A 16,432-nucleotide genomic window follows, 5' to 3' on the forward strand; every position below is an offset into this window, starting at 1 on the left:
TCACTAAAATAACTAGTAGGCTAATAAAAAATAAAAGTTAGTTTTATTGGATAATGTTTGCCACAGAGGGTCTAACCACGACCTATGTTCTGTTCCATTCAGAAACACGCCTTTTTCTAGTTTATAGTTATTGATATTATTTGAATGAGTATAGCCTAGGTCGTTTATTGTTGTTTTACAAGAACTATACCGAATATAGAAGTGTTTATGCGGAGGGCAGGGTTTGATTCCGTCACGACAGCGGGCGTATGTTATAACAAGCACTAGGAGTGTAATTTGAACACATTATTTGTTTTCCTTCAGACAGACTCCTTCTCTTCGTCTGCAGAAATCCGTGAATATGGCGACTGTGTGGGGGATTATACTCGTACTTGTGTTTGCGCATTTTGTAGGTGAGTAGCCTACCTTTTAAATACATTAAATGTAACAAAACTAGATCGCGTCATTATAATCAACAACTTTAAGCACTTTAACGTGGCACGCTGTGTCATCACTCGACGTATAACGTTTATTGACAAAGTGATCCGCTATTCCAGCCACTTTATTATATATATTTTCCACATATTATGTGTGTGAGATTATGTCTATTCAGTTTAATGGCTGAATGTATTCAAACAACTTTATTTGTCTAGTATGATGGACACCTGTCAGATCAGTAACCCAGCCAACACATTTACGTTGTGGCAACGTATGTGGCACGTTGCATTTCTGCTATGGCAACGTCGCTGTCTATACGTGCTGGCAACATTGTAACAACGTAGAATTGTGAGACGTGACCACTGAGACTGATCTATATAATATCATTCTATAGATCAGTGGACGTGACAGGGCTGTTGCTACGCGACATTCTTCAACTGAGAGACGACGTTCTGAAAATTAATTGATTTATGCTATAGGTCTATATACTGCCCTACAAAGGCAAAACGCCGTAACATCATGTTTGGTCAAAAATGAGTTAGTGTCATTTTTGTGGTATTTGAGACCTCCTTTATCATGTGAATAAATATCGTGAGTCAATTTGATTGTTTTAACGAGAAAATAAAGGGCCATGACAACCGTAACTTCCAAAACCATACGAGAAACCACAGCAGAACACCGTAACAGTTGTTACGGCTCTTTGCCTTTGTTCCAGCACGCTGAAGTTGAGTTACGGTGTTCTGACTTTGTTTAGCCTGGCATCAAGAGAGATGTTACGGTGCCGCTGTGAAGTTACTGTACTCTGGCTTTGTCATACTGTCAAATGTGGCGCTCTTTAATTGTCACCAAACCACGTAACATACACACAATACATCTTTGGCCAGACTAACTGCTCCAAGTATGCAATCAGAAACAAAGCAAGGTGAACAAGCCATACTTAGATGGTATGCAAGCTAATAGGTTGTCATAAATGTTGTTATTTTTGTTCAGGGCGATGGTTCAGATCTGTCAATATCAGTGACAGCCCGGAGCTAGCTAAATTTAATCTGTGTCACGTAAGTTAGCGCTAACGTTGACACTCGCCTCACATCAGACGCCGAAAACCAATTATTAAATACACAGGCATCCTACCTTTCCATGCAATCCGATATAATCCATGGAAGATGCATAATCCATAATCCATAGCAATGCACGTCATCTGCTGTATCCACAACAATCCATACGTGTTTGAGCCATATTTCCTTCTTGCAGGTGTTCATGTCAGATCTTACACAAATCCATAAAGCACTAAGCTAGTTATCGCTAACGTCCGTAGCCTACAAAGTAGGCTAACCTAAATGGTAAAAGTAATTCCAACTTTTTTTCGGTTGACTCTGTCTATATTATCTCAGAAATAAAAAGCAGTAATCCAAGTCGAGTTCGTTGACTGTGCATCTTGAGCAGTTTGGTGGCCCTTAAGTTAACCCTTTAACTGTCACCGTCATTTTAATTCAACCTCTAATAAACGCATAAAAAGAGCGCATATGTGCGTTATAGCTGGCAGCCGCATCACGAATCGAGAATCCATAATATTTTTGTTTATATATATATTTTTTAAAATCTGACTTTTTTTTTAGATAATTTAATTGGTGTTATTTTTTTTAACTCTTGGTATAAAAACAAACTGAGCTTTCTACCAATCTTTCATTATTTTTCATGTTTATTGCTATTTCAAAATAAAGGCCTAAACACGCCAAATGAATATGAAATATTCTTGTTGCAAATTGATAAATTACTGCTCCTCTGTAATTTATAAAAAAAAAAACATTTGTATTCAATTATAATTAAATTATCTTTATTGTGAAAATATTTCTTGCATTTATTCATATTGTACATACTGTACTGCAAAGTAACTTATCTGTTTACGTTTTACTTATCTGTTTATCTGTATCTGTCATACTGTTTAACGTTGTTAGTGTTGCCGCACTATCCTGATCATTATAGCACTAAATAGGAACAACCAAAGGTCTTCTAGGCCTATATAATTTAAAACACATACCATGATGACTAGACCTTGCTTAGGTGTTCTTATAATGGATGTAAGTATGGGGGACAGCAAGCAAATATTGACTATATGTCAGTTACTGCCTTTTGCCTTTGCACGACTCCTTATTTTTGGCATATGATACAAAGGCAGAGTACAGTAACAGCCAAACAAGGGTCAAAGGTCAAGTTTGAGCTCAAGATTTTTTGCATACAAACATTTCTTCATTATAGCAACTAGTTGTCAAATTTTGGGAGTCCTACCTATAATACTTTTGTCTGGACAAAACAGAAACTTTAAAGTCATTATTCTCAGTTTCACACTCTAGCGAGTTAAGGTCTTTTGCCTTTGCAGGGCAGTATAGATATCCCCCATTTAGCATGTTATGTTTTGTGGTTAATTTTTAATTAGTCATATGTTATATAATGATATACTTTTTAAATATTGTTTTTAATATGCCTTATTATTATTTATGGGCCTAACAGTAAATTCATTATAATCAACACCTGCAAGTGTACACTTTGAAGAGTAAAAGTGACATAGAAGGTTAGCTAATTCAACTTTATTAAAACTGCATATGGAAATCTAATTGCACTTCCAAAAGTCATACATTTGTGAGAAGAAAAAACAAACATATTATACAGGGAGTGGACTAACGTTAACTAGCATGAGCATCTTATTTAGATGAAGTGAATTAAACACAATTCTCACGTATCCTTGCTTGATGAAGAATGAGAGACGGCCCAACGATCAGTTGACATTTAAAAGGCTGATTTTCGCGCTTCAGGGCAGTGATGAGTACATAATGTTGTCCAGTGGTTGTCCAGACACCCTAGGCACAACCTTAAGCACTGGCCCTGAACGGTGGTTTGATGTCAACATTGTGACAACGCTGTAACAACCTTCACCACACAACGTAGTTATAGCAACCTTTTGGCCATGTTGTTAAAACGTTGTTAGAAGGTTGGGTATGTTGTGCCAAAGTTCTGTGTTTGCTGGGAAAGCTGGCTCATCTGATTTAAAAAAAACAATAGAATGTATAAACAGTTTTATCAATATTCAAGGCTATTGGAAGATTCTGTAGTTTCATAAATAGGCATAAACATAAAGTTAAACATAAGGTCATTTTATTTTCTTGTGCATAACGTTACATTAAGAATTTGTTTTCCCACAACGTTTAAAATAGATTTGCTGCCATCTAGAGTCATGCATTGAAATCTTCCAGTTGCAGGTCATTTATGATTAGTTCTTTACAACATTTACACTCAAATCACTTTACTCAGACTTATCAGTATTTACTTCATATTGATGATTAAGTTGCAATGTTATTTTCAGTATGGTTGCCAAAATGCATAACTAATAAAAGCTGCATTACCTAATCATATAAAAAGCATTTTTTTCATTTCTATCATTTTTGTGCTTTTCAGTGTCCATTTCACGGTTTCAAACACATAAATGTGGTGAACCAACCAAATATGTGGACATGCAGCTGGACTCCAAATATCTTAAAAAAGTCGAGTTCAATGACCAGGAAAAAGTGGCTTATAGATGTGCTCGGGGTTATTCACAATCAGATGGAAGTCGAATGTCATACTGTAAGAAAGGACACTGGACAGCCTTGACCATGAAATGCCAAAGTAAGATGAATCCGTTTATCTGTGTCTCTAAAATATCTCTTATTCATTCATTGCACTCCACCTTTTCATATTTTCTCATTTATTCTCACAGAGAGAAAGTGCAATGCGCTGGGTGACATAGAGAATGGCCATTACAGTCGAGATGGACAATCGTTCGGTGATAGAGCCATTGCTGTGTGCAATCCAGGGTACTGAAAGCTTATTTTGATTCTTAAAGGTGCTCTAAGCGATGTTGGGTGACGTCACTTCTTGTTGACGTTCGAAGTATTGTCAAACAAAACGGAGGCTAGCTCGACCCTCCCCCTCCTTATCCCGTCCCCTCCCCTCCTTATCCCGTCCCCTCCCCCCCCCTCCCTTCCGTGCTTCCTGAAACAGTCATGAACGTGCCTTTCTTAAATGTGTGTGTCGGCCATATAAAAATTCAAAAGAATATAATTCTAACGTTAGTCGTTGTCGTTGTCTAGGACATCTCTCCTCTAGCTAACTTCCCTCTTCATGCTTCTCTCTCCTCCACTCCCCACCCCCCCCTTCATGTGCACGCGCACTAACCCCCCAACCCCCACCCCCAAAACATTCTTGTCGGTTATTGGCTGGAACACTGTTTGTTATGTTTCGTGGTCCAGGCTGGGCCAGTTTGTTTTTGTTGCCGTTTGTGGAGCCTGGGCTGTCTATAGAGACCGCGTTTCTTTACAGTGTGTTCAGGGGACAGGCAGCTAGCGGATAGTGAGGAGATGTTTGCTGGATGTGACAAAAAAATGTTTCAGCCTAAAAAACGCGTAACATCGCTTAGAGCAACTTTAATGTCTGAAGTCCATAAGAAAACATGGTTATATGAGAATAAATAGAGCAGGTAGAACAAGTGAAGAGGGTTGAATAAGTGTTGATGTGGTTAAGCATCATTTATTTATTTAGTTATTTATTTAAGGACAGTTTAAAATTAGTTAAAAATTTATATTTTCTCATGAAAGGTCTGTTAAATAAAAATGTTCTCAACTTTGTTCTAGGTCTCCCTTTATTAAATGGTTTATTATCAAACCAGGCTAATAATGTTTCCCTTTCATGATGTTTTGTCTTTTTTTCTGTTATTAATATACTTGTTTTCTCATGCAGATATGTTTTGAGAGGAGAAAAGGTCCGTATGTGTCAGGAAAGTGGTTGGAACGGGACAGACCCCATCTGTGAAGGTGATTTTAACCCTTTGTCATGTTAAAATCACCCCAACCCTTCAATTTATATACATCAATTACAATACTCAATACACACACTCATAAAATGCAATTATGTCTTCTAAAAACCATAAACTGTGAAAAAGCATGATGCAGTAGCGTTTCACCAGACCTTTACAGTGCATTAGGTGTAAGAGGATTGTATGGCAGTAAATCCGCTTTGATCTGTTGAGTTTGACTCAAATCAGAGGTGGGCTTTTCAAGAGTTGGGTTCTGCAGTTTATTATCGCCCTCTAGTGGTGTTTACTGGTAATTCATCATCAGTAGCTTTTGGGGAAACACGTCAAGTTTTTGTCTTTTTTTCCGTTCAAAGAACTATGACACTGGCACAAAGCAAAGGCAATGTTCCCACTCCAGCTGAACTAAATTCTCACTTCACCTATTAATATGGAAAAAATAACAAGCTCAAAGATGCCTATAATAAGTGGACATGGCAACGCTGCAAATGCGCGCTTTATAAACATAAACAAAAACACAGCAGAGCGAGAACCGAGCGCAAGTCAAACATGTTCAAGCACATGTTTACATAGAAAAAGAATGTAAAAGTAGCACAATGGAATGGACAAAAACCTTAAGCTTTAGCCAACAAAATTACTCACAATCTCTCACACACACACACACACACACACACACACACACACACACACACACACACACACACACAGTAGCTTGTATTACTCACATATCCTGTGATAGCACATAGAAATGCGAAGACATTTGCATTTGTACTTTGCTAAATGAATGTTTACTAACAGCTGAAAGCCGTTTAATCGATTATAGGCTACTCAAGGAGCTCTACCGGTGATTGATGGTGTTTGTGTCGGAGACTCCTCGTCTATGGCTATGGAAGAGAATTTATGTCAGGCAAAAATGCAATCATTACACAGGAAAGATGATCCAGATGCAGTTACATGAAATTAGTTTTATGTGTGCCATTCCACATCCGTTTTAAGGCAGCCTGATACACGATCACAGTTTGCATGTTAATTGATTTTCTCTAAATTTGAAGCAGGAATTAATTAATTATTTTTTGCCACCCCTTTAAAATCACTGGGTCTTGATTGGCCACCCCTGGAAAAAAATTCTGGCTACGCCCCTGCCTGGTTTAGTGTCAAAGATCATCTGTTCAGCACCTGATGTGGCAAACCGATGGATTTATCCCGGAGAGAGGACACAGTACACACCCCAAGACACCGTAACCATCACCTGCAGTGAGGGATTCGATCTGATTGGCTCATCAGAGGTCACATGTGGACCAGATGGCCAATGGCTGAACTTGCCTGAGTGTCACCCTAGAGGTAATTAAGACTGTTTTCACACTTGGGCTGCATCCAAAATCACATACTTCTCTACTACAGGCTATAGAAGGCAAAGACAGTAGGCCTATGTGATAAAATAATTCACAGTACTCATTGTGATTGTGATGTGAAGCGCGCATATGATGGACACTTTACTATCCCATGAGGCCATGGGAGAGCATTTGTGAATGGCTTTAAAGTGATGCACATGTGGATGGGATGTAATGACAACATGGTGGATGTAGTACGTTCAGATTAAATTCATAATATATAGAACATAATTCTATGTTTATGTTTTAGCGTGAAGTTATTCATTATTCAAAATAAGTACCTATTTAAGGGAGTATGCGATTTCAGATGCAGCGCTGGTTTGAATACGTGATCTGAAACTCCACCTACTTCCTCAAATGTTTAATTTCAAGTGATACGAAGAATGCATTCTGCTCACTAAAGGTAGTTTCTTGCTCTAAACTCAGTTTAACATCAGAATTTTGTTCAATTTTGGTGAAATCAGGCTAAAGTCAAAACCCAACATTGGCTTGATGTCAGCCTCCAACTTTGGATAGACATGGAATTTTGGTTGGAAAAGATCATCTTATAGTCTTAGTGATTTTTTTTTGCGCCAAAAACAATATGTTTACATTTATCATGACCATTTTCAACCCAATTCTCTGACCTTTTGAATGGTCGGTTTTTTTGACGCTGCTCCTTTAAGAAACTCCCGTTCACATGTGAAATGAAAATGTTTTTGCAACTTTGCTTTAATAAATGCTCTTTTATTCCTGTTATCTTTAAACATTAAGGAACATTTGATTTGACCTGTTTAAAATGTGTTGTATAAATAATATTCACTTCACTTCAGTCTTTCTCCTTGTTTGTCCTTCATCTCAAAAGGTCAGTTCTCAAAAGTTTTACTCTCAAGAGTTGTTGATCTCAAAACATGTCCCACTCCTAAAATGGGAAAAAGTGGTTCAGTGGAAGAGCCGAAGCCTGTTTACGTGCCGGGAGAGTCTGTATCCGTCACCTGCAATGAGGGATTCAACGGATCTGGAGTTTTCATGTGTAACACCAGCGCCAAATGGTTCCCACATGAGCCGAAGTGTCAAAGTAAGCACAGATGATGTTTGGGGATTTTATTTATTTATTGCATTTAATACTGTGAATAAAGTAATTTTATCCTGATAACATTAGCTCTTTCAAAATTGCATCCTGATAAAGAAGAACATGTATCTAAACAAGCTGGTAAACAAATATACATTTCAAAACCTTGCATGTCAAATGAAGCCATTGGATAAAAATGTGTCTGCTAAATGCATAAATATGAATGCAAATGGTTCTTCACTACAAATAAAAGCAGTAAGAGTATTTTTACCCTTGTTTATTATCAGTGATCCGCTGTTCAGCACCTGCTGTGGCAAACGGAAGGATACGTGGATCTCGTGTTCTGTACAAATCCACAGTGGTGGTCAGCTGCAGTGAAGGCTTTGATCTGATTGGCCCACCAGAGGTCACATGTGGACCAGACGGCCAATGGCAGGGCTTGCCTGAGTGTCGCCCTAAAAGGATTTCAGCTACTGGTTGGTGCATTTATGTGTTGAAACCATAAAAAAGTTTCAAACAGTAGTATTGCTTTGTAGTCACATGACCTCAAAACCCTGACAAGGTGATCAGGACCCTGAATTATATCACACTGAAGGGGTTAATTACGGCCGGATGTTCATTATCCTGCTTATTACACGTCTACTTTCCGCATGAGTTAATAATAAGACATAATGTTCATTTAAATTGAAATCTTTTATTAGCTCATTAAATGCGAAGAAAAACAGTTTCTAGCAGCTTTGAGTTCAAACAAAGAAGGACATTTAAGGGTTAACTTATCATTATGCAGTGTTGCAATCTTGAAATAACTGACTGATATGATACTTTTTTTCAGGATTCTTTGATGAATAGAAGGTTAAAAAACAGCATTTATTTAAAATGGAACATTTTTGTAACATTATAAATGTCTTTACTGTCACGTTTGATAAATGAATGCTTCCTTGCTGAATGATCTGATCATGTGACAGTAATCGCTACTGGATATTCAGCTGGATATATCACAGGAATAAATTACATTTCAAATTATATTAAAACAGAAAACAATTATTTTAAATATTGTCACAATAATTACTGTTTTTATTGTATGTTGAGAAAATTAATGCAGCCTTGGTGAGCAAAGAAAATCTTTAATTACTTTTGACTGGGTTGTGAAAAATAATTTTCCCCCACATTTTTTTTTAAATATAAGAAATACAATAGACCTTATATTATTATTATTATTATTATTATTTATTTATTTATTTTGATTTTATTTTAATTTTTTTAATTTTTTTGGTCTATTGTATTTCTTATATTTTAAAAAAAATGTGGGGGGGGAATTATTGTTCACTTCATTCACCCTTGAAATGGATTTAGTCACATGACTAAACTTACATCATCGTTTTTAAACCGTATTAGTGTGGACAAGGCCTGGGTCAAATGACAGGCACAGGGAAAACATAACCGAAACACAGTACTCATGTTACATGTTAGTTTTCCATTCCAATTCAGGTTATGTTTACTAGTGTTTCCTTCTTTTTAAAGACCAACTTTCTTTTAGTATTGTCTCTGTTGTTGAGATCAGTGAATAATATGGATAAGATTCAGTGCTATAACTCATTTCCCACAGGTAAATGTGGCCCAGCTCCGTCACACCGCAGCGTGGAGCTCAGGTCGTCCGCGCTGACAGAGTACCCGTCTGGCGTTCGCATCCGTTACCGGTGCAGTTTGGGATACCGGCAGGCCGGAGGGAGCAGTATTATACACTGTCAAGCTGGCCAGTGGACACCGCTGCGGATCCACTGTGAACGTATGTTTTAAAGTCAACATTTGAACATTTGCTCCCACTTATTATTGAAGGATCTAAGGATTCTTAGTTGCTGTGTGTGTGTGTGGGTGTGTGTGTGTGTGTGTGATGGGTAGGTTTAGGGGTTGGGTTAGTGTGTGTGTGATGAGTAGGTTGTGTGTGTGATGAGTAGGTTTTGTGTGTGTGTGTGTGTGTGTGTGTGTGTGTGTGTGTGTGTGTGTGTGTGTGTGTGTGTGTGTGTGTGTGTGTGTGTGTGTGTGTGTGTGTGTGTGTGTGTGTGTGTGTGTGTGTGTGTGTGTGTGTGTGTGTGAAGTTTCAGGAGAGCAACCATACATTTCTTGCTAGAGTAACCATACACCTGCTGTCTGCCTTCATATCCAGAGACATTTAATAAGAGGCAGTTAATGATAGTTTTGGATACCAGACTGATATTACATTCTTGACTTTCCTGTGTTAAAATAATCTAAAAATATGTTTGGATCAAAAGGGAAAAGATGCGGATCTGCTGGAGAGATTCCTAATGGCCGATTTGAGTACACAGGAGTGTCATTCGGAGATTCAGCTAAAGCCATCTGTCAAGAAGGGTGATTATAATGCTTCCTTTTGAGTTTTGTTCAATTTACATAAGACACTATGCCTGGACTAAATCAAGGGCTCTGCTCCAAAAGCTGGTAAACTGACAAAATACGCAGCATTTTAAGGTACGTAAAGAGGTAGGTGTCTATGATACCTTATTTTGGGCACATTTGCATGTGACAATCCCATAATGCACTGCAATGACTTAAAATAATTAATACGTATGAAAAGAATGACGTAAAAGAAATGTTGATTATATTTACAATTTTATTCAATACCAAAAAGCTAAACAAATCTATGTACAGTATGTTCATGCTATTGTAAGCATTGCTAAAGCCAAACTCAATCAGGGGCCGTTCATGTTTCGTCTTTTGCACGCTTATTATAATGTCGCAGCAAGATGGAAAAAATCCCAACTTTTCAGAACTCCGCAAGCTTCACCCTTTCCGTAAGAATGTTTTTTCCCTCTTCTCCATAAATAAATCTAGTAATTTTTGGCCCTTTAAAAACAGTTGTGAGTCAAATATCTACTGCAGTGTGTAGAACATTCCAGATCATTTTAGATAGAAGACAGCGGCCTACACTCTGAAAAATAAAGCTTTTTTATTGGGATTAATAATTCCATTAAGAACCTTTAACATCCATGGGATCTTTCCGTTCCACTAAAGGTTATTGATGATGGGAAAAGGTTCTTTAGATTATTAAAATGCTCTTCACACGAAGAGAAATCGTCTTTTGGGGAACCAAAAATGGTTCTTATATTATATCATTGAACAATTTCGGGCTCCCCAAAGACCCTTTCAGTGATCGGTTCGTAAAAGAACCGTTATTTGATCAATCTAAAGAACCTTTTGTGGAATGGAAATATTCTATGGGTGTTTGAGGTTCTTCATGGAACCATCTATGCCAAAACAAAAAGATGCTTTATAATAGTGAAGGCAGCTCACTAGTGTTTGGAGCAGAGCCACATTGTGGAACATTAGACATTCGTCCATCTTTGTTTCATTTTTTTCCCCCTCTGTTCGCTCTCTTTAGGTATGAGCTGATTGGCCCACAGACGTTGACCTGCCGGGATAGAGGCTGGGATGGAAGGATCCCTGTGTGCGAGCGTATGATGTTTTATGAGATTTTGGATTATTCTATAGCTTGATTTCATATCTGAATCTCGACTCAATGCTTTAAATAACGCAATGGACTACTTGCACAATACGTCCGCGTTCTAGTTAGACAATATCGAGAGTTTGCACTTAGAGCGTTCAGCACACCTCCATACATGAGAATGCATATTATCACTATGTTTTATGGCTGCCAATTGATTAAAACAATGAATAATGAGCTCTGTGTTAATTATCTCTAGCCTGCTGAAATATACATTCTGCATTCTGAATAATACATAGCTAAATATATGTATCCACTTAGCTGCAGCGGTCCATATGCTCGTCTTCTCATTAACAGTGTTTTTCTTTTTCTGACATTTCATACCTGTTGGGTTTATATTTTAAATGAAATTGCCTATTAAAATGATTGCTTGTGTGCGCTGGTGTTTATTCCAGTCTTTTAAAATAGTTGAATGAATGAATGAATGCTCGTATGGTGTCTGTAACGATGTTAAATAGGCTATTTAATCAATATCACAGCGAAGAGGAGAATGACATTCAACTACTTCGAATATTATAGGATTTTGGGCATAAACATGTAAATAGTGAAAATATTGACATTGAAAAATGACACCGAATGATTAAAATATTTAATCCAAATAAATAGATGTTCATGGTTCGTACTGATGTTATTGCTCTGTTGTCACACACTTCAGCGTCGCGGTCACTAGTTTAGGCGAACACTGACACCCTGTGGAGAAATAACGTCGTGTGTTTAACACCCGCTGCTTTCTCAGATCGGCTTGGGATCAGAATATCCCTTCTGTCAATAAAAATTGGCAAATTTTTAAATCTTATTGCGGACAATCATTTTAGGTGGCGTTTGTTCAACTCATTGACCACAGTACACTGAAAGTAAACATAACCGGAAATAAGTGAGACGTACTCTTTCCAAACGGAAGTGCGTCACGAAGCTCAGTGCAATAATATTGAAAATATGCCATTTACTTTACATCTAAACAGGGTCAGCAATAGAAAACAAGATTACAGTCGTTATTGCACACAAAATTTATTATTTTTATCCTTAGCCTTAAATTCCCTTTATTAGACAACACACTTTTAGCACTGAAGGATCGAAGGGTTTTAAATAACAACCTGTTTTACTGTAGAAGTGTTCTTTGTTTTTATATTTGTCATTTATGTAGTTATCATTTATTCATATTATTATCATTTGATTTACATAATTGATCATTTAATAATTGTATTATTATTCTTCATTTATGTCGTTGTTCTTGCAATGCTTGCTATTGTTGTTAAATCTCATGATTGTGTGGTTTAAAGAGATGTTTGTCTTCATGAGTTCGAGATAAGAGAATGTCTCCATTTCAAGGTTTATAATGTCACAGGACGATGTTGCGACGCAGTCATTTTCCATTGTTTTCCCCTTGGTATAACAACACTTGTTGGAATCGTACGGGACAGAGGAAGTCAGAGCTTTGAGGAGTGTAACATCTAGATGAAGTCTGAGCATTGAAACACACGCAACTAAGATTATTCAATCAACTTTGCTCTTTTTATTTTCATCACTTCGTCTCCTGCTTCTGCTCTTCTCTGGCTTTCTCAGTCAAACTCTCAGACTGTTAATGGAGTCTTTAGGTAAAAGACAAATCTCTCTGTTGACTGGTTTTACTGGGTTGCACACCAGACAAAACGGATATCTTTTGACAAGGGGTTGGATTTGATATTTCTGACATGGGAATTCCATCCAATCAATCTGTGAATTGGACTAAGTGTCCAAATTAGTCCAATTCAATATCAACGTTGTTGCCAATAGCTATTTTTACAGAGGTAGAAGTTACGAGAAACAGCCGTGGATGAATATTATTACATGAGAATGAATGTGATGTATTCTTTAATGAATTCATCTGATTATATCGGTTGGGTGACGGCGCTAAACATCCATGATCATCTCTTGTCTAACAGCTGCTAACACAGGAGAGTCAAGATACTAAAAACAATAATGTACACTAATTAATGTGTTTATTCTTGATGCGAGCTTTTTTGATTAGTTTGAATGATTATGAACTCATATTAGAGTAGTAACCATGCAAAACCAAATTAATGTTGCATTAATTGGCACTGGAGTATGCATTATTACAATATGAAGTTACTATGACTGTTTTTTAAGTAATCTACATGTAGGATAAAATGATGTAACAAATTTGTCGTGTCCGAATTCCTCGCTTCGTTTCGTTCACTCCTTGCTGATGTAGTGCACTCAACTGTCAATCATTATATAGGGTTTAGAGAACGAGTAAACAAGTGAGCGATTTCAGAGACAAACAAGTCAACAAGGGTCGATTCCTATGGGTTATTCATAATCTAGGATTGGATTGTTTCCCATCTCTGATGACAGTGTGTTAGGGTTAGGAATTAATATTCAGTGTTTGTGTGTCTTTGTGTTTTGCAGCTGTTCACTGTCCTCCACCCCCAGAGGTCCAGAATGCTGAGATCTCTGAGCCCATATATGACACTGTTCCCTTCGGTCACGTGGTGTCCTATCACTGCCGTTCTGGCACTCTGATTGGTGCGAGCGAGCTTTACTGCACACAGAAGGGCACGTGGAGCGCCCCGCCTCCTGAGTGTAAAGGTAACTATTAAAAGTGATGCATGAAGTTGTGTATTTTATGATATTTTAGGTTTTCAGGTTGGGTAAGATGAACCAACCAAAGTTTCTACCGTGCACAAAGATTTTTTTGGCCATATATTCAATCTATTCTTAGATTCTTAGATTTGTTTTGGAGTCTCATAGAACAGGTTTACATGCATCAAAATGTTCAAGAACTTTCATTTTCTCATAGTATCCATCGCAGCATCAGCTCTTTTCTCAGTGTCTGAAACGGTTCGATAAAGGATTCAGTCTCTCTAAACTCCTCCTTTCTTGCGAGCCTGCTCCTCTCTGATTGGTCAGATTGCCCAGTATGTTGTGATTGGTTGGAAACCAAATGCTCCTTACCATATCTGAATTTCAGCTCTTCCTCAGCACTTGATACACAGTGATACGAACAGTAATGATGGTGTCGGGTTTAGCGTATCTATCTCATCCTTTGGAAGTGCATCAAAGTGGATTTGCCTTCGCCGAGCAGAAAACAGCGTCTTCTCGAACATGAACAACACAAACCAAACTCTTCAAGTCTCAGCTACAACTACATAGCCTAGAAATCTAGCGGCAGCAAATTTAATTTTGCAGCCATGGTCATCTAACAACTCTCCATTGGCCTGCGAGCTGGAAAAACCTAACTCTAGTCAGGCCAATCACATCGCGTATAGAGTAGGTGGGCGGGGCTTAACATAATGACAGCAGAGTTGCGACGGTTCCACGTGAATTCCCTGCTACTTGAAAACAAAGAAGATGGGTCTTTCGAATCGGCTTTGGCCGCGACTCTGGAGGACTTGGAGTTAAGCTTCTCTTTGAGAAAAGAACAAAGAACGGCACTTAAAGTCATTCTTAAAAAAGGAAGACGTGTTCGTAGTTTTGCCGACCGGATACGGCAAAAGTTTAATCTATCAACTCGCTCCGCTGGTGGGCAAACGCTCTGGTTGGTTGTAGCGTTATCCTATTACGTGGAGAGGGGAAAGACAACCGTTTATCCCACCCCTCGAATTGAGTCCTGCCAATGGTGTGTTCCCAGACCCAACATCTTGATGTGGGTCTGGCTTGTCAGGCTAACAACTACAGTGTTTGAGGGTCAAAGTAGATGTAGTTCGCCGGCAGCCAATGAAGACCATAGGCTGGCTTTATGCAAATTTGTTACAAACCTTCATGCAGGAAGTGAAACTGGAATTACTGACGACTCGTTTCAGGATGTTCGGAATCGCTTCTTTCTTTTGGGGAGACAATAACTTCCATTATTCGTGAATTTTGAACACATGTGTGAAATATTTCTGTGGCCCCTTTATTTGAATACATGAATTAACAGACTATTTCCTGTGCCTTTCAGACATCGTCTGTCCTCACCCACATGTGCCACACGGATCAAGAATGAGTGGGTTCAGGTCTGTCTATAAATTCGGGAACACAGTGACAGTCCTCTGCAATCCTGGTTTAAAGCTTATTGGAGAGAGTTTCGTCACCTGTGGCCTGGACGGGAAGTGGAAACCAAAACTTCCAGAATGTGAGCGATGGAACAGACAAAAAATCAACTGAAAGTCACACACAGTACAGCTGGCTGTCTCAATCATAATAAAGCTCTTTTCTTATCACTGTATTTCATTAAAATGAGCAGAGCACTATTTCATATTTACTCTAGAGTATTTATTGTCATAAAAGAACTATAATGACTAGATGAAACACTTTTTGGAAGTCTGGACTTTTTATATATGAATTATGTTAATCTACAGAATTATGGATACTATTTTTATAGCTTGTTTTCATGTTCTTTTCTTTTTTCATTCAGTATAAATAAAAATTTGAAAACATTACATTACTTAAAGAAACGTTTGGTTATTTAATCAGCACAAAATGGGCATAAAGCAACAAACGTTATGATAACGCTTCACAATAAGGTTCCATTTGTTATATTAGTTAAAGGGGTGGTTGATTATGATTTCACTTTTCTAACTTTAGTTAGTGTGTAATGTTGCTGTTTGAGCATAAACAACATCTGCAAAGTTACAACGCTCAAAGTTCAAAGCAAAGGGAGAGATTTGCTCTTAAAGAAATCACTTTTTAAGGACTACAACAAACGGCTGGTAAGGACGACACGACATTCCTCCCGGGTTAGTGACATCACTAACCCTAAAATTTACACAAACCCCGCCCCCTGAACACGATTTATAGATTATCAAGACAGAATATGCTAATCAATGACTAGAAGATAACTACACATAAGCTACATAAATTCATAAACAAACCATTCAGAAATGTCCTGTTGCTTCTCCATGTTGTCACTTCTTCTTGAGTCTCTCCATCTTTGTCTGACTCCACTTTGAACATAAAAGGCTGAAAGTTTTTGAAATTTTCATTGCATGTGTGTGAGGTAAAAGAACACAAGCTCTTGAAGCTCCACCCTCTGTGCCGGGAGCAGCAGCTCATTTGCATTTAAAGGAACAGACACAAAACGGTGTGTTTTTGCTCACCCTCAAAAAGTGACCATTTTAACATGCTATATAAAAATATCTGTGGGGTATTTTGAGCTAAAACTTCACATACACACTCTGGGGACATTAAAGACTTATTTTACATCTTCTGAAAAGGGCATTATACCACCCCTT

At 37.9% G+C, this 16,432-nt stretch overlaps 1 protein-coding gene across 3 annotated transcripts; it reads left to right on the top strand.

The window, feature by feature from the left end:
* Positions 1-219: 219 nt before the first annotated feature.
* LOC309480891 (complement receptor type 2) lies at positions 220-15,640 on the top strand. Of its 3 annotated transcripts, none has more exons than XM_082145590.1 (12): positions 220-392; positions 3,868-4,077; positions 4,169-4,265; positions 5,188-5,261; positions 6,386-6,601; positions 7,496-7,708; positions 7,990-8,178; positions 9,309-9,488; positions 9,973-10,069; positions 11,097-11,170; positions 13,629-13,808; positions 15,160-15,640. In XM_082145590.1, the coding sequence occupies exons 1-12, from the start codon at positions 341-343 to the stop codon at positions 15,363-15,365; spliced, it is 1,788 nt and encodes a 595-aa protein (XP_082001716.1). In that variant the 5' UTR covers positions 220-340; the 3' UTR covers positions 15,366-15,640. The 3 variants fall into 3 exon arrangements, with proteins under 3 accessions (XP_082001716.1, XP_082001717.1, XP_082001718.1); XM_082145591.1 differs by having other exon boundaries at positions 7,511-7,708; XM_082145592.1 differs by having other exon boundaries at positions 6,413-6,601.
* The last annotated feature ends 792 nt before the right edge of the window (positions 15,641-16,432 follow it).

Source organism: Leuciscus leuciscus, assembly GCF_965113295.1.
Source record: "Leuciscus leuciscus genome assembly, chromosome: 18".
In the NCBI taxonomy this organism is placed as follows: Eukaryota; Metazoa; Chordata; class Actinopteri; order Cypriniformes; family Leuciscidae; genus Leuciscus; species Leuciscus leuciscus.

What these genes read in the sequence shown, in the direction of transcription:
- LOC309480891 (XM_082145590.1), top strand. Translation starts at nt 341, where the DNA reads ATGGCGACTGTGTGGGGGATTATACTCGTACTTGTGTTTGCGCATTTT. An exon ending in TGTGTTTGCGCATTTTGTAG is followed by an intron (nt 393 to 3,867) that starts GTGAGTAGCCTA and finishes TGTGCTTTTCAG; the next exon opens with TGTCCATTTCACGGTTTCAA. An exon ending in TAAAAGGATTTCAGCTACTG is followed by an intron (nt 8,179 to 9,308) that starts GTTGGTGCATTT and finishes CATTTCCCACAG; the next exon opens with GTAAATGTGGCCCAGCTCCG.